We start from the raw sequence: 21,747 nt of genomic DNA on the forward strand, positions 1-21,747 counted from the left end.
CCTCTAGTCAGGCCAGCATAAATTATTAGCAATTTTGTTCCTCGAATGTGAACACACACATCTGGTGAGACTGCTCAGGTGCACATGGTAAATGAAGCACAGGTGTAGGGAACTGAGCTAGTTTATGAATCAAAGAACAAACTAAAATAGCTCTTGTGATCACTGCTGAGAGCAGGAGATTAAAAAAGAGGAAAGATTAAAGGAGGACATAATGAAAAAACAAGCATGCAAGAAAACAAATAGAGGACAAAAAAGGATTGATGGACGGATGGATAGGGTGGACTTGATTTCACCAAGTACAACATGTTCCTGAATCAACTTCATTGACCCTGGAACAGCATTCCAATCAACCAATCAGATTTGAGGGACAAGTTATGGGTAGGGTTAGATTTTCGGACAGGAATGTTTTTCCAGAATCAATAAAATATGTTGATCAAGGAACATGTCTGTCTTGGAAAAATGACGATAGATAATGTAGATAGATAGATAGATAGACAGATAGATTCTTGATAAGTAGATAGATGATAGACAATGTAGATGATAGATAGATAGATAGATAGATAGATAGATAGATAGATAGATAGATAGATAGATAGATAGATAGATAGATAGATAGATAGATAGATAGATAGATAGATAGATAGATAGATAGATAGATAGATAGATAGATAGATAGATAGATAGATTGATCACCAATTCTGGGATGATGCATGTTCTTGGGATAATATAATATTTGCTACAGTAAATTAGGAATCGTGCAGGAATGATTCATTCCCATGTGCAGAATTTAATTATAATTGAATCAGTTTAATATGAAAGACCTGAGTTCAGGGACTAAATACAGGAATTAGTATTCTACACTTGGGATTTCATTGGCAAGAGAGACAAAGATCCAATCACTTTTTATTCAGTTTACTGTCCCCAGACCCAACAAATGGCTTGAGAAAATATCAACCATAAATGTGTCAATAAACATTAGCATGCGACACATCAGCTGCATATCATCTCTTCGACTGTATAAGAAATACCAGGCATCCCGTATGGAAAGATTTAATTGTCTGTTTAGCTGATGTGATAACTATTTGAAGAAACATCAATGATATAAACATTTGAATAAATTAAATACTATTCATTAGTCATCTTAAACACTTTCAGATGTCTAACAATACAGTATTTTAGTGTTTTCAATTATTTGCTCTGAATAGCTTTTACGAGGACAAGTGGACTCAAATATGTGGATTAACATCAGATGTCCTCTCTCACTCCAGAGCAAAACAATGGAACAATTCAAAAAGATCACAATGCTCAGGATACACACAGAGCTACTGGGATCGGTCCCTGAGTCTTAAATGTCAGCAAACAACTGTGGAAAGATAGAGAGAAGGTGTGGGGAGAGGGCAGAACCGAAATGCCTTCTGCTATTGTTCTTCCAAAGGTCAAACCCTATCCAATCACAGAATAGTGTGACCCTGGCTGTACGCAGCAGCAAGATACAGGAAAAAGAATAGGAATGACATCCAAGTGTCCTCAACACAGGTTAGTGGGAATTAACGATACATATGCAGGCAAAATATGCAAATAATGATTCGGATGTGCTGAGTAAGTTTTAAGCTATTCATAGGTTGATCAAAGATGCCCAAACTAGGATAAATGCCTTCACTAATGGGTTAACACTTTATTTTGATGGTCTCTTTTAAACATTCTGTTGACTACATATAACTTTTAGAGTATTAGTAGACTCTGCTTAATATCTGCTAACTCACTAGACATTCTACTGACTATAGACATAGACAGTAAAAGAAAGACTATAGACCTTATGCGCCAGAGAAACAAGGGCGCCGCCATCTTTAGAATATTGTCTTTTAACTTCCGTTATGGCGGGCGCTCTGTACATTTCTATGGCATTGCTGTTCAGGAGTAATTCGCTTTTGAAGTGGATTTACTTAATGTAAAGTTAACGAAAGTTATCATGAGGACTGTGATGTTTAAAGCAGATGTCTTAACAAATGTCAGTCGACCGGGAATATTTTAAAACGAGCCGTTCATTAATAAACATGCAGAATCGCTGTGAAAATACAGACCGGAAGTCAAAAGACAACGAGCGCAGCGCTGAAAAGGGGCGGGGCTACATAAGGTCTATAAGTAACTTTGCAAACATGTCAGCTTATTCTAACTAACCCTACCAGTCTACCAACACTCTAATGAGAGTTAGTAGACATGTAGGTGCAACATTACTTATAGTCAACAGAATGTGATAAAGGGATCATCAAAATAAAGTGAAACCACTAATGGGAATGGGAAAAGTTAGTTAGACTGTGTAGAGGAACTGCTTGATGAGAGATTGAGTGTGACTGCAGGAAAAACTGCAGTCCGGTTTGTTTTAAAAACAAGTTAATATGCAATTTACTACTATCATCCAAACCTTTTTGTGTGCGAGCTTTAAAAATGACTAGTGATTATAACAAAAGTATGCAAAGTCCTTTTTTTTCTCTGCTAGATGATCTGCTTGGTAGATTGATGAATAATCCATTATCTCTTCCAGGGGAGAAGCTTAGACAAATACCTGCAGAAAGGCTCTTGAGATTGACACTTCTAGAGATAATCCATTGCATCTGGATAAAGCCAGATTACAACCAAATAACATGTAAAGGCATACCATGTGAAATTAAAAATGTTCTCAGTGTGGATTTAGGGATAATGTGACCTCTTTCCTAGCTCATTGGCAGCATGAGCTCAGTGTAAGAATGGAGTGGCTTCTCGATTTTACGTCTTTTACTTGTGATGTTATGCAATAATACTGACGGCTAAAACGTAAAGTTTTAACAGATGTCAGTGAAAATGGAAAGGAAACAAGGACAGTGACGCCAGGCACAGAAGTGGTTTGCAGATACAGTTTTTAATGTATCACAACAATGAGCAACAAACATACTTGATGAACTATTTCCAGAAGAAGTTGTTCAAATACCATCTACAATAAACGTCATTTCAACTATGACAACAGGTCTGTGACAAAATAAAAAAAGTTTCAAAACCATGTTATTACCGTAATACGGTACAGCTGAGACCTCAAACATTACAGTAACAAAAACTAATGAGACTACTCTCTATATATAAAACATCAATAACATTTTTGGTTTAGTTTATTTAAAGTTTTCGCCATAGGGGCATCTTTTTTTATTAAAACCTTGGGGTGCATTTTCTATGTTACCCAGGCGTTGAAAGTACGTATTGTGTAGAATATGATTACGCCTTGATCATCCCTTTGATATCCAGAAGAACAATCCTAAAATCAACCTTTAAAAGGTTGTCCTCCTATGCTTGACACTATCCATCCGTAGAAAGGTTTTTTGGCTGCTGTGCAGTTGCAACATTTATGTACAATTACATTTTTGGACCATCCTTTGTTTTTTTTTGTGTTTTTTTTTTTGTGTGTTTTTTTTTATTTTTTTGTGTTTTTTTATTTTTATTTTTTTGTATTTTTTTATTTTTTTTTGCTTTACCAGTCCTTTGTGTGGGAAGCATTCTGGTCCAGGCTAACACCTTAGCGCACGGTGCTAGCTGACAGCTCAGTCTCTAAATGCTGTTCCACATTCAGGGAAAGGCAAAAGCAGAGTTCTAAAAGCCTTTGGAATCAGGACAGTCGCTCATATTTTGGACAGAGGCAGGATTGCACCTTAGGAGGCCAAGATGTCTCTTGTGAAACACAATCAAAAAGTGTCTTCAGGATTAAAATAAGCGTTAAAATATTAAAATTCCAAATAAGAACATTAAAAAGTCCACAAAAAAGAGAATTAAAAACTGTGACATTTTACCTTTAACAGAAAAAAACCACCTGTACAGCAATAAAAAGTAAAATGAAATGTTACTTAATTTCATCGTTTGAAACAATTTTTAAGCATGATTTGATTTAACCTGTCAAACAGTTGCATTACATGCTACTTGTTCATCTCAGAATAGGAATACCAAAAGCAATACATTTTTGCATTTCTTCATATTAATAAATTTGTACCATGCACAGCCAACTACGAATATGTACAACAGCTTAGCTTTCTTTGTTCACGAGCCTTTTACTTTCATACATTAAGCCTTCTGTTACTTTGGAATGAATCACATTGTCCAACTGTATCAAACCAGAAAGTGAATCGTAAAAATTAAACACCCTTGACAGCATTCACATTCTTTAAGTTACACAGCCAAAAACAAAAGAAAACAAAAGAAAAACAATGTAATTCATGATGAATCAGTATTCTGTCTAGTAGGAAGCTGAAATTTATGGCAAGCGATAAAAAACGTAAAACAAAAACATTACACAGTAGCAGCATAACGTCATAAGATAATACTTTGTAATCCAAGTATCACTAAATATGATGGGAAATGGTCTATGTTCATGACATTAACAGAAGTGCCCAGAGTAGAATGGAAGAAACAGCCTATCCACTATATGGCAGTGTATAGGGGTAACACTGTGTTCAGTCCTACAGAAGTACAAGAAGAAATATTTTCATTTTATAAAACAAATGCTTTGTCCCCCTTTTTAAAAGCAGCTTTCTTGTTTAAAAGAAGCAAATGTTCATACCATTTTTTCCAACACATTTTGTCCAACTTGCACTTTTTCAGTTTCAAGTATACAGTACTACTTTCATGGATGCACCAATTGTTAAATGTCTCTGGATTGTTAGGTGTGAAACGTCTAACAAATGTGGACCAATCTGCTGCTGAACTACACACAAATAATAATTAAAACAAACAAACAAACAAACAAACACTGAAAAATGATATCTATTAAATTAAGAAATGGCCTACCTCAAATAATAATAAAAAAAAAAAAAAAAAATGAAATCAAATCAAATAAGTGCACTATAGTCCAGACACAAGCAAGTACCGTAACAGTATAGCAATTCACAAATGAAAAAATTTCCTATTCACATAATCTTTGAAGAGTCTATCAAAACTAGAATTATTACCTCTTCAGAAAAGGGTGTGATGAGAGGTAAAAGAAAGAAGGTAAGAGTTGGCACAGATTATTAGTATATTCTACAAGAAAAAAGGGTGTTGTATATAAATACAGCTTGTGGCAATACAAACTGGCAAACACAGGGGCATACACATGACTTCATTCTAAATTCCCTCAGTGGTAAAAGCATACTCTCTCGTAGGGCAAACTAAAAGGATATGCGCGTTGTCCAGTAACAGTTATATTGTCTCTTGGTACACTACACACATCAAGGAAATGCCTCCAATAAAGCTTGACATGTTTTGGTAAAAGCCATTTATAAGCAGGCTTCGTTGCTGTTTCAACAAATGAGAAATGTTATGTTCTGACCTGAGAATTTAAAGCTACTGAATTACACCTAACTAAACTAAGAGAAATTCTCTTTGAAAGTTCTGGATCATTATCCCATACAGTACATGCTAGCATTTGGAAATCAATCCAGCTGAGGTGCAATTTGCTATCGTGAGAATTTTTGGCTTGAATCAAGCTCCAAAAGAACTTGTGAGAGTTTTCCTATTCCATGTTTTTGTATACAATATAAGCTCAGTCAAGCATCTGCAACAGTTCTGTCCATAACAAAAATCAATCATTTTCTTGCCAGCATATCAATATGGGAAAAACAATCCTGAGTCAATCTTTTGGTACTGTAATTTTTTGGGTTAGAGAAACTTTGGAACTGCAGTTAAAAGTCTTTTTTTTCGTTTAAGCAAGGGATCCGTTTTCACACCTACACACTGAACATATCCATTCTGATACTACTGAAATTGCCATCTAGGCCGGACGCTGCCTTAGCCTTGACTTCCAACGTGTTATCTAAGTCATCCAGCTTCTGGCTTAACTCACTGTCAGACTCGTCTGAACAGCTTTCGGTGGGTAGTGAGGTTTGAACCCCTGAGGTGCTGCACGAAGTTGAGGTAACCGTTGAAGGCAAGGAAAGGGGAGGAGGAGAAGCAGATGGGCAGGAAGCAGCTTTCCTGGCTGAGGCCTGGAAAAGAATATTTGGCCAGGACTTCATGGACAAGTGAGAGAGATGAGGCAAGGTGTTATTAGAAGAAGCTGCAGACTGCGAGGTAGATGTGGTGTTAGGACAAGGGGAGCAGACTGAGTGAGGTAATAATCTAGCATGCTCTTTGGCATTTCTCATTGCTTGTTTGATTGTTTTCTCTTTGTGCAAGCTCGACTGAAGGTGTTGGCCAAGTGCTTCGTTCCCACTGACGGACACATTGCAGGCTATGCAATTGTACTTGCTTACGGCCTTGCGAAGCACTGTCTCTTGTGGATCAATAAAAGGGTGTCCAAAGTAACAGAAGGACTTCTGGTGGCGAGCTGCTGAGTCTTCATCAGCAAAAATCATCTGGCACTTTCTGCATATAAACTCGTGTTTGATGGACGGAACGATAAACGCATCTGGAAAGCTTGAACTTTTGGTATTCGTTTGGGGTTCTTCATTTGTGCTTTCTGTTGAAGAGCCTTTATCATCCTTAGTTCCAATAGCCTCTTTTGGTTTGAGAGAGTTGCTCTGTGCACTTGTTGACTTAGTAGTGGGCGTTTTCTGCTGTGTTTCAATTTGCTTCTGCTGCTGCTTCTGTAAGGAATCCTGGAGGGACTGCTGGTACTGTTGGTACTGCTGCAACAGGGCAGTTGGTGAAAGCCCAGCGATAGCCTGCGGCATTGCAGGGCCGTAGGGGAATAAGTTCTCCATTCCACACAGAGGAGGGAAGTATCCCCCCTGTACTCCACCAGGGAGCTGGGGCGAGAAGCAAGATGCAAAGCCAGGGATGAAATAAGGCAAGAACTGTCCCCCTAAGAAGGAGCCTGGGTCACCAGCAATGGCATTCTGAAGTGCTTGCAGTTGTGCTGGGTCCATCTGAGCCTCACTTCCCAATTTTCCTAGCACTGAAAGTGTCGGCGAGGGCTTTTCTCTTCTCTTCACAATTGGGGTCTCGGGACGGGCAGTGTCGGCTTCTCTTTCTTTCACCTTGGTCTTCTCTAGCTTCTTGTCTTTCTCTGATTCTTTTATGTGCTGCTCAGTCTGATTTGCTGCCAAAGGAGTGGGAGGAAGAGGAAGTGCAGGGGGCTGAGGAGGAGGAGGGGGAGGTGTCTGAAGAAGAGTCTTGGTTGGGGTACTGCTGAGAGACATGGCAGGAGAAGGGGTGGCTGGAGTAGGGAACCCAAGCATGCCAGCACCAGGAGACGCTAAAGCTGAAATACAGTAGTATAGATAATATTGAAATATTTGACTGCAGAATCACTCCTTAACTTAGCAAGACATTATTTTGGGGCTCTCCCTCTGATATACTGTTATGGATCAAAACTGTTACAAGCACTGTATCAAAAAAATTATACAATAAAAAGAAGGAAATAAAAATAAGCATAAGCATTACAGCAACTGAACTTTAGGGGTCACAGCCAAACTCAAAGTATAGTGTTTCACATTGTTACAGTAAATACATGCATTAAATGTCTTTATGAATCAGTGACGTCAAAGTCCTTCAAAGGAGGCAAATGGGGCAGTAGCACTAAGTGCATTTAATGCATTAACTGTTCTTTAAGATACTGCACTGTGTTTTTGTCATACTGACTCACCAGGTGTATTTGGTGGAAAACCAGGAAGGGAGGATGGCCCATTGACACCAGGGAGAAGCACTGGTGGGAGACCAGATATTCCTGGGTAGGCAGTTGGCAGGCTAAGGCCATGAAGTGCATTACTGTCCACTGCAGGTTGCTGCTGGGCTGGCAAGTTGAGTACATCGGTTACCTTCTTCAAACGGTCAAGCTCTTGTTGAGCCATAAGCTGGCGGACAGTGGTAGGTGCAAGATAGTCTTTTTCTCGATCAACCTGGTTGCCCAGGGTTTCCTGCACTTTTGCAATGTGTTGTTTCGAGAAGATATGATCACGAATTGAAAGTCTAGCTGTATACTTCACACCGCATAACATACACTCAGGCCTCGGTCCATCTGGAGAGCCTTGGCTTATCATGAATGGCTTTCCAATGTTTATTTTAAACTTCTTTTCTTTTGCACGGGCATTTTGGAACCAGACTTGCACAACACGTTTCGGGAGTCCTATTTCATTGCCCAGCATTTCACACTCTTGCATAGTAGGTGTGCGGTAGTCACTGAAGCAAGCCTTTAGGACTTTAAGCTGTAGATTGCTCATTTGGGTTCTAAAACGTTTGTGGGCATGTCTATCTCCACCAGCTTTTGCAGACTTGAAAGGATTAGCACCTCCAAATGGACTCGGTGAACTTGGATCAGCCAAACTTGAAGTCTCGCTCCTGTCAGCACTGTCATCTAGGTCATCATCTCTGGAATTGAAGTAGTCACTGTCTCTGCCAGAGAAACTTGATGGGCTAACCATGCTGAAAGGAAATCTATCCTCACTTACATCAGAAGATTGTGCTATGTTTTTGTTCTCAATCATTTTCTCACTTCCATTTATTGTAAGATTCTCAACCTCATTATTGGTCTCATCTCCAGTTGTAGCATCACTCAAAGCTGTGTTAATTGAGGAGGTCTCATCACAGTCAATTTTGTTATCAAAAGAGGCTTCTGCAGAGCACATGTTAAACCCCTCAAGTTCATCACTATGTTCTGCTTTTACAGATGATAAGCTCAATAAGTTTTTTAGTGGCATCTCGGAAGGTTTAACTGGAGTGGAAGAAGCAGTTGGAGGCTCACTTTCATTCATCTCAATCTTTGTGGGTATTTGTAGGTAGTCAGCAAAAGTGTATTTATGGGGACTTTGACAGCCATCATCTTGAGGCATCATTGGACTTGGGGGCAAACTAAAGCCTGCCTGTTTTGCCTCATGCCAGTGTCTTGAGCGAATGTGACTATCAAGAGCTGACTTGGCCTTGAACAATGCCCTGCAGAATGGACACTTTTTATGACTTTGGGAGGGCCCAACTGCTCTAAATTGTCCTTTCCTTTCTCTGGCTCGGGTGTTCTGAAACCATACTTGGACAACTCTTTTCTTCAGGCCAACTTCCCGTGCAATGTGATCTAACATCTTTCTTGTTGGGTTTGAATCAAGTAAGTATTTATCGTAAAGGATCTCAAGTTGCTCTGGAGTAATGGTAGTCCTAAGACGTTTATCTCTGTGATGATCTTCTGCACTGTTATCTTTTTCATGAGATCCATCCTCTTTTTCATCTAATTTACGTTTCATAGAGTTAGAGTTCACAGCAAGGCCAGAGTTGCTTGGAGTTGGCATCTGGGATAGGGCTCCAGAAAGAAGTTGACCAGTCATAAGAGGGTTATTTGGATCAAAGATCATATAGGGCATATCCAGTGGCCTTTCTAAAAACTGTGAGTGTAGAAATTGGTTTTGGGCGGCCAGAAAATGCATGTGCTGGTGCTCCTGCCACAGCTCTACTGTTGGGAAAGCGATTTTGCACTGATCGCAGTGGTACTGTAACATGTGTTGCGGTAGGCTATTGTTCAGAGAAGACAGTGCAATTGAAAGAGGACTTGACGAGACAGCTGTAGACTGGGGCTGGGAATGGGGTCTTGACATTTGTGGTTGAGGTACTTTTTGTGGTGGAGGCTGTGGGGTTGAAGCCTTAGAAGTTTTTAACTCACTTAGGTTCTTGGGTGCTTGTAAAGGGGCAATCTCTCCCGATTTTGTTTTTTCAAGGAGGAGCTCAGGTTTGGGTGAGGTTTTCCCTACATCAGGTCGAGGTGAAGGCATTAAGGGAGAGCTGGAACCAGAGCTACTTGCTGTTACAAGAGAGGGTTTGGCAGTCTCTGCTGGCTTTGCTGAACTCTGCTCATTAAACTCTGCAAATTCTTCTAAGTGGTTTTCATCTCCAATTTCATCGTCCTCATCTTTGTAGCATTGCTTCTTCTGGTGAGTAATGAGGTCGAATATTCGGGGGAATATGACACTGCATTTCTTACATTGGTACTGCATGTTGTTGGTCCTGATGTATCGTTCATTTGTTAATTCTTTCTTTTCACTGTCTTTTGTATCTGTTTGGTTCTCATAACTCTTGCGGGCCTTCTGACGAGCATTTTGGAACCACACCACAATCACTCGTGTTGGCAGGTTGAGCACCGTGGAGAGCTGCTCAATTTCATCATCCTTGGGGTAAGCATTGGTATCAAAGAAATCTTGGAGTACTCGCAGTTGATAATCTGTGAAACGTGTTCTTGATGACCTTTTGTTTGCCGTAGCATCAGTTCTGTAGTACTCTAGCATGTTCACTTGGGATTCAAGTCTGATGTCTTCCAGTGTGGTCATGGGTGGAATGTTGAAATTGTAAGGGGAATCTTTGCTTCTTTGACGTTCTTTGAAGAGTGTATTGCGGAACCAGTGCTTTATGACTTTCTGTGGAAGGCCAGATTTGTCTGCCATTTCTTGAATCTGTTCTTCGTTGGGAGAATTATTGATGTCAAAATGAGCACGGAGGATTTTTAGCTGATCGTCTGTGATTCTGGTGCGAGGACGCTTGAACTGAGACTGCCGCAGGAAGTTTGGATCCAGTCCCAGTTGTTGTTGACACAACTGTGTGAGGTCAGAAGATAAAGAGTCCATTGTTGGAAGCTGCAGTGCAAGCTGTGGGGGTAGCCCAGGGTGCTGCACTGATTGCATCATCAGTGGTGGGAAAATTGGCAAGTCAAGAGAAACAGGGAGCTGCACTTGAGGAGGTGCAGTTGGTGGTGGAGGTGGTGGTGGTGGAGGAGGTGGTGCTTGCTGGGAAGTTTGTAGAGGTGATGGAGATGGTGTCTGCGATTTTCCTACAGATGTAGTGGTAGGGACAGCTGTCACTGGGGCAGGAGGGGGAGGAGGTGGTGGAGGGGGAGGTGGTGGGGGAGTTTCTGGAGATCCTGGGTTTATGGGGTACAGCTTGTCATAGGTCTCCCTGTACTGCTGTGCAAACTTCTCCAGCTCCACATATGGAAAGAACTGCCCATGCACATGTTCCTGATGGCTTTTGAGAATAAGCATGTTCGAGAAGAACTTTCCACAAAGACCACACTCTAGTTTGTCAGTCAACTCTTCCTCTCTGTTCTTTTTCTGGCTTTTCTGTCTATTTTCATTGTACTGAATTACCAATTCAAAGCCAAAGTTCTCTAGTAATGCTTTAGCAGCATTACCTCTAGCTCCTGAGATAATGCGTGGCGGAGGAATAAGAGGTTCTGAAAATTTAGGCTTTCTGGAATCTTTTGTATCTTTTGTACTGTCAATATCATTAGCTATATCATGCTTTGCTTTGCTCTCCTGCTTTTCTAGGTGCTCTTCAGCATCTCTGGACATTTGAATCTCAGACAGATTAAAGTGGTTGGACTCAGTTTTAGTCTTGTGACTCTGCTGCTGTGCTTTCTGCTGCTGCATTTGAGACTGAGAGGCCTGCTGTTGAGCTTGCTGCTGAGAGAGCTGAAGCTGTTGTTGTTGGCCCAGCTGATGTTGTTGCTGCATCTGCTGCTTCAGATCTTCTAGGAATGATCCCGTCATACCAGGCATCCCAAACGCAGCTGAATGCAATGCAAGCTCAGGGCTGATGTTAAATTCAGCACCAGGGATATAGAATGGGAAGAGGAACTGGGGCTGCTGGAATTGCAGTAGAGCTTCTGGTGTCATTGGGAAATGCGGGAAGAAAGCTGGGTTCAGAAACTGTGGCTGAAAGAATGCAGCTTGCTGCTGGAGCTCATGCTGCAGTTGCATCTGAAGCTGTGCTGGTGACTGGGTTAGTGGGTAGGTGGGCTGCACAGGGATGTGATCAGTAGTTTGTTTTATGGTAACTTCTTTGGTATCTACAGCGTTTTCTTTGTTAGAGGATACTGGTGCACTTGCAGAATCAGTGTTTCCCTGATTAAGAGGAACAGGGCTTTTAGATGAAGTACTTCCGCTGCTACCACCCCCAGTACTGGTACTAGTCTCCATTTTGGCGGTACGTGCTTTTGTCTGATGAAGTACAGACCTCATGTGAATCTCCAGGGTTGAGCTTTGGCTATAAGCAACGTTACAGATATTGCATTTGTATGGTTTGTTGTCAACATTGTTGCTGGTCTCCTGGGGAACTGGGCTTGAGGCCTCTTGGATAACTTTCTTAAGCTTATGCAAATGTGAGACAGAATTGTAGTGAACAAGGAGAATGTTCTTTTGGGTGAAAGACTCTTTGCATACTGTGCATTTGTATGGACGTGAGGGGTCTAGAAATTTTTCCATGGTGAAATTTGGACCTTTCCTAAAAGGCAAGGTCCGCTTTGGCTCGGAGCCCATATCATCAAGCAAGGAGCTGCTGTCACTTCCAGTCGGACTGGCCTTCCCTTCTTGGTCAAGTTCCTCATCTTTGTCTAGCTCATGCTCAAAGGCTTGTGCCTCTTCTAGAGCCCGCATTTCACTCTCAGCTATGTCACCATTTAGGGGCAGGTTCCCACAGAGTTGCTGCACTTCGGCTTCACTCAGCTCAGGGTGACCAGTCTCCAAATGCTTTCGAAGGGCAAGGAATGTCCTGAAGCTGCGCTGGCACAGACTGCACATGGTGGCTGCACGGATGGCGTGGTACTGGGAATGTATTTCAAGCTTCTGCATAGTCTTGAAAGCCAGACTGCAATGGTTGCAGCGGTATTTGTAGACGTGGCGATCAGAGACAGAGAGCTGCTGGCGCTTCTGAAGATCACCAAGATGCTCCTGCATGGAGTCTGGGCTCTTCCTGTCTTGCCCACTCGCTTTCTTCCAGTCAGGGGCCTCAGCAGCCTCCTTTGGTGGTTTGAGTTCCTCATTAGAAAGTTCAACCTCAGTTTTTTCTTGGCCTGTGCAGCTTTTCAAATCTTTAGAGCTGTTTCCTGTTGAAATTCAGAAAAAAAAAAAATATTTAAAAATTCTTCCAAAGAATTTTCATTATATTGGATTATTGTTATGACTTTTCTAAGGAATCCTCTGTAATGCTGTTCATACATTTCAGATGACACTGTGGCAGCATAAATGTGCTTACCCATGGGTTTTCCAGATCCCTCAGGGATAACAGCTGAAGAATCCATCAGAGATGGGACTTGGTCTTGTAATGATACAGACAGCAAGGAATTGGGCACTGTAACATCTGGACCTGCAACCTGAAGAAAGAAAATATATAAATAATGTTATATCACAGCCTTAACCACAATCAAACCAACATACGATAAGCAAAAAACATAAATAATAGATTTATAAATAATACATTTATTCAAAATGTTAAGCTTGAAAACACATAGAGATACAGGGACTTCTAAAAGATAGATTTCAAAACTGCTGTTTTGTGAATTAATAAGCGGAGAATTTTCCAGTTCAAAACATATTCTTTGGAGAATACGCTAGGCCTGGGAAATGCTTATTCAAGTTATTCCCTGCCAACACTGTCAGAGTATGATCTAGATAGTAAGGCTGACAGCTTCAGTATTTCTTTTTTTTCTTCTTTTTTTTTTAAAGAAATAAATGAATGCTGCACATACCGTCATAAGTAACTTCTCCACACAGTCTGGAGCCACGCTATGGAGGTGGGTGAGATGCAGCTGCAAGTGAATCTTGTTGCTGAGAACATCCTGACACAAGGGGCAACTGATAACTGGCTGCATGGAATGCTGGGACATGATGTGCAGCTGTAAACGGTTTGCATCTTTGTTACTGTAATTACAGTATGGGCACTGCTGCACCTGAAAAGACAAAGTTTATCATACCATTGCCATACATTATAGCACTGCTCCGAACAACTACAGTACTGCTGCAACATGATGCTTCAAGAAAATCAAATTCCAAACAAAACAAGTACAACTGCAAATGTCTATAAAATTAAATTTCCTCTAATTCACTGAAGTTTTCATTTCACGTAACTTAATTAAAAAACCTAATCAAGTAAGTAAGTAAATGAACTAGCATGAATGTCTGGAATTTCTAATCAGAAGATTACAAAGAATGTTGACATGAACCATTTCAGACTATGCCTGGTTCTCATTACATGAAGTACGTTTAAACTGCAACTTCTCACTACCTGTTTTAATGTAGCCCTTTCAGAAATGGTTCAGCAAGTCCTGTACCATTCAGACAGGGTAATGCTTTTTAATATAATTTTTTTTTTTTTTAAAGTGAATGAATACAATCTAACCCAGAAATTAAATTTATACACAAGGATGGCTCAGTCTTGTTATTAAGCCCTATTTTTGCAACCAGATCAGAGTAACTAACCTGCTCATTAGACAGCGTCTTCTCTTCAGCTGATTTAGCTCTCTTGGTTGGAGTGTCATTTTCTTTCTCCTGCTGAAGCGACCGCTTCCCTGCTGCAGCAGTCCCCAGGGTTTCTTTAGACAGTGTATTAATTCCTGTGAATAAACAGATAGGATATCTTCTGTCACAAGATTATTCTGGACTCCTGATGCTAAAAATCTCCTGACAGATGACAATGACCCTTACTTTTATAAGACGCCACATTTGGGTAACATTATCTTATTGTTAGGAATGTAGATCTGATAAAAGGTTATTGGGCGTCTCACATTATGTGAGACTCAGATTATTTTATTAATAATAATAAAAAAAAATCTTCAAAAAGCATTTAAATTAAATTATACCACAGACAAATTGTGTATTGATTTTGAGCATGAATACTAGAGAATCCAGGAAAAATCTATATTCACAAAAGCAACCGAATGAAGATATTCACAAATAAATAGAGGTTCGAATTCATTGTTATTGCATTGCAGGTCAGGGTACCATTATGCAGTTCATTTGGGGGATATAGACAGCCAAATCACCATTTCCAACATCCCCCTGAATATCCCATGCCTCACACTCTGTATTAGAGGGGGTTGCCATGTTATTTCCATTTTAGCTGAGCTCAATTCAGCAAATCAGCCCCCAGTTGTATTTAGAGTATGCTGCGCAGAGTGATAAATCTTTCATTACCCCTGTATCCTCAGATACAGACAGTGTCCCAGCCTCCTCAGTCAATGCAATTTATCCTCTCGCTGCATATGCAGTGAACAAAGAAAGCCCTGCTCGCTGTTCTTCACTCTAATCTGGTCACTCTAGGCTAAATGTGTGTATTACTCTTTTGAATCAAAGCTTAGCAAAGCAGTCATCGAAAATGGATGGCAAAAAGATGTTGGAAAAAAGAGAGTATTTTTTCTGCTCTATATTTATTTAAGTATATTTCAATATCTTCTGCGTGTTCATGCATTTTAATTCTTGGCATTACAAGGCATTCTGTTTATGTTATTGTGGTCTTATATATCAGGAGCCTGACATATTAGCCTGCCAGAAAAAGTGACACAAGAGGAGGGGAAAAACCACAAGGGCGCAATACAAATTTCCAAGAGTATCAAGAGTATGGTCTGCAGTCTCGAATAGCTAGGTAATCTTTTTTCTCTCTCCGGCTTGATATCCCTGCCCCGCTGCGTTTGGGGGGGGGGGGGGGATGTCACATGCATTTCATAACAAACAGAAAACCTCATTTGCTAGTCTCCCCAATCTCATTGCTGTACCGCGTCATCTGAGCTTTTTTCTCCCCCTTCTGTTTATAACAAGGATTTCTAATTTTAACTTTCAATTTTCACCATCTTCCAGTCAATCTGCAACTAAATTATTTCCCGGGTGAGGAGGTGACTCCTGGACAACTGGGTGCAAACACATTTCACAATGCAGTGAGGCCCCTTCCATTGATTGCCATCATATTGAATGTAAATGTATGGTCTGGGGGCTAATCTGCTCTACATGAGGATCCATCTATATGATTTATTTTCTTAATCAACACTCTGCTTTCATAAACATTTAAAGTGCATTGCAGATGGACACACTAGGCTGTCAGAAATGAAACCAGGAGAGACAATGAGGAAAGAAATAGTAAGAAAAGCCATTGCAGCATTTAATACAGCACATGCTCCATTTCTGTTGTGCATAAGGCTTTGTTAAACTGTAAGCTAAATAAATGATTAAAATATTCTAAAGATGATTTTATACACACACACGTATGTATTTATGTATGTATGTATGTAATAATTATTTAATAATAACTAGTAATAAAATGTGTCAGGACTCAATGGCTAGGCTCTTTGTGCAATCTGTACCTCACACTAAATGAGAATGCCCTTTTTCTTTGTCTACAGACACACACACAGTGCAATGAAGCAATAGAGAAAATAATTGTGACACCACAGCCCCCCTTCACATCCGAATGACAAATGTCTTTGAGAAGCAGGACCTAGCTTGATTAGATAAATCAAACTGTGATTTATGATAGTCAAGCTGTTTGCATTACAGGGACCAGTGCCGTAGACAGGACACCCATCTTTATTTACAACTGTCAATGGGATTTTTAAAATCATGCAACCTATGCATGGCTTCTTTAAAGATCTCTGTTTAAAGAAGAGAAACAAGAAGAGAAATTGGCCCTTCTAAGTGAAGGGCCATTTTAAGTCCTGTTAATTTTCTCCATTTAAATTCATATCTCATAGCACCATCTAACATGAAAAAAATGTTACATGAACAAAAACTAGAGTAGTACGCCCTCACTTTGAAATCTTTGCAAAATAGTACTGTGCTTTCGTAAGACAAGCTATTTTATTTCAAGATTTCTTTCCCCTGCAAACGCCAATTACACAGGTCTTGCTTGATAAAGGCATCATAAATTTACTATTCAATTTACTGGTCTTCAGTCCAGCCAGTCTGGCTGAGGTGACAGGGTAATAAATAAAGCAGGACCCTGGGACGCTCCGAGAACTTTAGTGATTTACAAGGACAAGAGGTTAAGGTTACGCATTAGTGTGACCTACAGTTCAGCAGATAACATTTGAATACCACACTCTAAATTCTCAGCTTGCACAGGGCAGCCCTGCTTTCTCATCGCTCTCGCAAAAAATAAATAAAAATAAAAATAAAAATATGCATCTGAGTCCATCAGCTTTACCATCGCACTTCAGACGAGGCGTAAACCGACGGATGTCATATTTGGCAAATCCTACAGGACTCTCTGAATTGTTTAAGTCAGCAACAGAAATCATAGCTGTAGGCTTCAATGAAATATGCAAATACTTTTAATTTATTTTAATCTAATATCTAGAAAGACAGAAATTAAATAAAATGCAAGACAGATCCAATTCTGCATATTTACAACAAGCATTTGCATGTTTCCAGCTCGAAAATGAGCACTTATTTAATTCAGCTGCATTATTTTAAATTTCATAAGCATCTGATTTGAAAACAATATTTAATTCCCCTGCTAATTTACAGCAGGTATGCAGAAAATGTTCTTAGCAATAATGACAGCTAATTTTCATCTTTGCTTGTGTTTGCTGAATTATATCTTTACCCTAAAGCCAACGCACTGACATCCTTCCATGCTACTATCTAAACAGAGCACAAAGTAATCTGGAGTTGATCCAGATTAAGACATTTGCATGGAAAATGCAATTTGGATTATAATTAATCCACAGTGACACTAGATTAAAATGAAAAAGTAAATGGGCTGTTTTGAGAGATGCTGCCTATGAAGATGAATATTGTGAATATCTCTACAATATATAATCTTTAATATGCAGGAGCCTGGTGTTTTATATTCCAACCAACATCAGGGATTTATTCATTTAGACCAAAAAAACATTTAACATATGGGTTCAACAGAGCAACCCCTAAAACCCATTTTGACTGCTCCTCAAAGTAATGGATTAAAAAAAAATCAAAACAACAGCCATTTGAGGACAGATATTTTCTAATTTCAATTTAAATACTCTAAAAAAAGGAAAAGAAATTGTCGCAATGCAAAAGTTTGCAAGCATATAGTCCCATTAAGGTTTGAGATCGCTAGTTTAAATGGGACCTGCATCTCAACCGCAGCGTTAAATGACGCTGCATGTAATAGGTCATGTAAATGCATTGAGTACGAAGTGCCTCAGACAAGCCTGTCATGGCTGTATGGATAAAAGATAAACGACTGGCTAAACTAATAGGCTCTGTCCTGTTTCAGCATTTCCTCTGCTCCATTGAACCCAACATTATGTAGCTAGGTATGGTGTGCATGAAAAGACGCCTAATGTAATATTCATTTCGACCATATATTTCCATCTCATACATAAAAAAGCACATATGAATTCTTATTTGGCAAATCAAATATAACAGAGCCTTAGGTAGTGATGCCAGATGCAAGCTCCAGGGGCTGTTTCCTGATCTCAACACAACACTGTTTTGTAAAGATTGTTGCCTTTGCTAATGTGCTACCAGTCAGACGTGTACGTAGATCTACAGTTCGAGGACAGTGAGCTCTAATAGGTGGTGCGTTGCTTGAATTCTTTTTAAAAAAAGGAAAAAGGGTTACAAAACTATACACTTGAGCACTGTCTAATCCTATGCTTATACAAAATTAATATGTCATCAGAGGAATCGCAAGAACAGCAAAGATTAATGAAAGGCGCTTAAAAATTACAAGCGTACAAACTGATTTGATTAAAAAAAATAATCTCGGTGGTCACTGTGGAATATTCTTTGCCTTTATCCACATCTCTGCCATCAGATGGCTATGATTAAAATGGGTCAGCGGGAGGCTACTGATAGCATTCACATGCAACACACACATGCAGCTGCTATTAGCAGGAAAAGCCCTATTGGAAGAGAACAGTAGATCAGAAAAGGTAGGAGTAGTGTATGTTAGTGACTAAGCGACATTGAAGAGAGGGTACTGGGGTGGGGGGGACCGGGGGTGTGGGGGGGGGGGAGAAGACCAAAACTAAAGGTCTTACTGGAGTCCTTCTCTGTTGTCTTGCCTTCTATGGCGTCCCTCTTGCTCGAGTCTTTGTCCTCGGCCGCGGCCAATGAGGAAGCTCGTGGGGATTCCTCGCTGTCTTCACCTGGTTCTTCTACAATTGAACACAGGAAGGGCATTTGGTTACCCACTAGCAGTTACAGTGACTGGTTTTGAATCGTCTCTGAACACACCAAACACTGCCGTGTGTGTGTGTGTGTGTGTGTGTGTGTGTGTGTGTGTGTGTGTGTGTGTGTGTGTGGGTGTGTGTGTACACAAAATATACCACAAGACACTGGTGCGGGGGATCCGTCTGGTTTCATTAACCCTGGGACACTGAAATATGAATGTTCTTCACACACCTCTCCAGATTGTTAGCACTGGGCAGATTACATGGACATTTTTCCGTAGGCTCAACCACCCTCGCCTCCCCCCTCGTGTTTAATAATTCTGTGTATCTTTGCAGCACTGCCAGTGGATTAATCTGTTTATGCTGTTAGGTGATAGGTCGAGGCCGTGCGCCTCTAATCCCTGAAAGGCCTACTGTTCCCTTTCATCCAGAGAGCATTTGTCTCTCACTGCGCTGATGTCACATTTTAATGAATTTTTAGCAGGCTGAGTAATGCCAGATAACCACTCCTGTCTTTCCCCCTCCACCCCATGCAGCTTCCATCACACGGCACACGACGGGGGAAGAAAGAAAGAGAGAGAGAGACAGAAAGCGAGAGTGGAGCGAGGGGGAGAAATAAACATATTTTGGAAGACCCAGCGAGAAATGAAATAAATTAGGACAACATGAGGCAGGAAAATGGCGTTCAAAGTGCTGCGCTCATCCATTTTATAAAACCTTAATAACCATATAAATTGACCACGGGGAGGCAAAAAGGTCATCGGTATATTTGCATACAATCACTCAAGTCATTGTTTGGTAAGCAGAGGGGCCCCGACTGCAGATACATGATATAATTAACCCTTTAAAACTCCCCACACGGTGCTGGCACCGACGTTTTAAGTGCAATACATTAAGTGGAAATTATATACAGCATGAAATTTTCATGGCAGATGCTGGGAGTGATTGAAAGGAAAAATTGTGCTGCACTCTAGTCCTGATGTTTTATTAATAATATTCTGACAACAGGATGAAATATCTCCTGTCACTGCTGGCAGCCGGCTGCAAAAATTGCTATTTCGGCGCACATGCGGTGACGGTGTGCTCTAACACATCCTGCAACAAAGACACTGTCTGTGTGTGTGTGTGTGTGTGTGTGTGTGTGTGTGTGTGTGTGTGTGTGTGTGTGTTTGTGTGCCGTGTGTGTGTATGTAAGACAGCTGGGGGTATCTTTAGACGTACATGCCGCATTTATACAAAAATAAATGGCATAAATTGCAGCGTTTGTGCTTAAGGAAACAAAAAGCTGTGGTGTCGTTTCCATTCATATTCAGAATTTTAAAATAAAAATATAAAATAAATGGAATATAAACTAAAATATTAATAATAAATGATAAATATAATTGTATACACATTTCTGCATAGTAATTAGGGGTGGGTGATATACCAGTAGACAAGATTACTGGTAGATATTTGTCAACCAGTAGAGATTTTGGCCTATCGTCTCCATCATGGGTACACTTATTTGATGTTGCAGTGCTGTGCCGTCTTGAAAGTTTATCATTTGAATGCATTTTTAAGCCTTGTGGTTTAAAAACAATTGATTTTAAACCGTTCAAGTGCAATAAGCAGTGAATGAGGACTGCTCATACAGTGCATGAGTACCAAATTTGGCACCTAGAGTTCTTTATAGTGCCTTACTGGGCTTGAACAGTCAAATACACACACTTATATGTCAAAATGCCCACCTTTGTAAGTATCCTCATAAAGAGTCGTTTATGTCTTAAGTGAATGTAAAAGGCTGATAAAAAAACGCATGTGTATCAGTATATTAGATTAGTGCATCCGCTCTTAAAGAGACAGCAGCCTAATAAACCTGCTTTGTTCTGTTTTGTATCTGATTAAAAAAAATTTAGGGTAGGTCTGTTTCATTTTTTTTTTTTTTCTATTGTAGTTTTTATCCTATTGTTTGTAATTATTTTATCACTGACTACTTGTCTTCAGTGGGCTTTTTTTTATGTGTTTTTTATTTTTTTTTATTTTTTTTACTTGTTTTAGGCTAATAAGGCCATACCTGTGTGGGCCAGTTAAACATCAAGACTTTCTGGGTTTAAAAATATAGTCACTAAAATACTATTAAAAAATATTTTAAAATGAAAGTACTGGTAGGCTACACTTCAAATGTACAAATGTCGTTGCATACAGTATGTACATAACATACAACGTGTATCTCGCTCTCTGTGCCTCATTTCCTTCCTGTCACAGAGGCAGTTGAAGCAGGACTGGGGATGACTGTTGTGGGGGAGGGCGGTATTAGGGGGCAAAGGGGCTCTGGACAGAGGTAGTGTTGAGCTTAAGCCAGTGTCAGGACAGAGGGCTAATCAGAGAGAAAGAGAGAGAGTGCATTGCCTCAATAGGCAGATGGGGGTTAGGACCAGCTGGATGTCTGTGATCATGACCAGATTCCAGGTCAGTTAATAAAAGAGACACACAATCACAATCACACACACACACACACACACGCTCTTACACAAACACCACAGCACAATGTCACACCCTAAGGGTACAGGGGCCAGGCTGTGGCACCTCCCCCTTCACTCACCCCCTCTCTTCCTCCACGTCCTAAGCGTGAGGCGCTCTCTTCAGTCGGCTAGATTTACTGACCCAGTCCCCCTAGCTGGGAAATGAAGTGTCAAAGTGCTAGTGAGCGTCTCTACCTCGAGGGGGCATCAAATTTTTAAGGCGATCGTGGAATGCATTAATAAAACATGGAGTGTCACGAAAAAGAAAAGGGCAAATTATGAAGGTAGTAACAGAAGGAATAAGGGAAGAAAAGGATGGGTTGCTATCATCTGGGTCTCATCAGACAGCATTTTTTCTCTCTTTCCTTCCCCTGTCCTCTCTCTCTCTCTCTCTCTCTCTCTCTCTCTCTCTCCTTT

At 40.3% G+C, this 21,747-nt stretch overlaps 1 protein-coding gene across 2 annotated transcripts in view; it reads right to left on the minus strand.

Moving 5' to 3' along the window:
- Positions 1 to 2,884: 2,884 nt before the first annotated feature.
- zfhx4 (zinc finger homeobox 4) overlaps positions 2,885 to 21,747 on the minus strand; it is a 73,805-nt gene continuing 54,942 nt past the window's right edge. Inside the window, exons 5-10 of one of the 2 annotated variants that reach the window (XM_081353046.1) lie at positions 18,698 to 18,814; positions 14,160 to 14,293; positions 13,430 to 13,630; positions 12,937 to 13,054; positions 7,580 to 12,787; positions 2,885 to 7,195 (exon numbers count right to left, since the gene is read on the minus strand). In XM_081353046.1, coding sequence (XP_081209172.1) covers positions 5,721 to 7,195; positions 7,580 to 12,787; positions 12,937 to 13,054; positions 13,430 to 13,630; positions 14,160 to 14,293; positions 18,698 to 18,814 — 7,253 coding nt within the window. In that variant the 3' untranslated portion in view covers positions 2,885 to 5,720. The remainder of the gene's footprint in view (positions 7,196 to 7,579; positions 12,788 to 12,936; positions 13,055 to 13,429; positions 13,631 to 14,159; positions 14,294 to 18,697; positions 18,815 to 21,747) is intronic. The other variant, XM_081353047.1, reaches the window with a different exon arrangement.

Source organism: Scardinius erythrophthalmus, assembly GCF_964197995.2.
Source record: "Scardinius erythrophthalmus genome assembly, chromosome: 22".
NCBI classification, from domain to species: Eukaryota; Metazoa; Chordata; class Actinopteri; order Cypriniformes; family Leuciscidae; genus Scardinius; species Scardinius erythrophthalmus.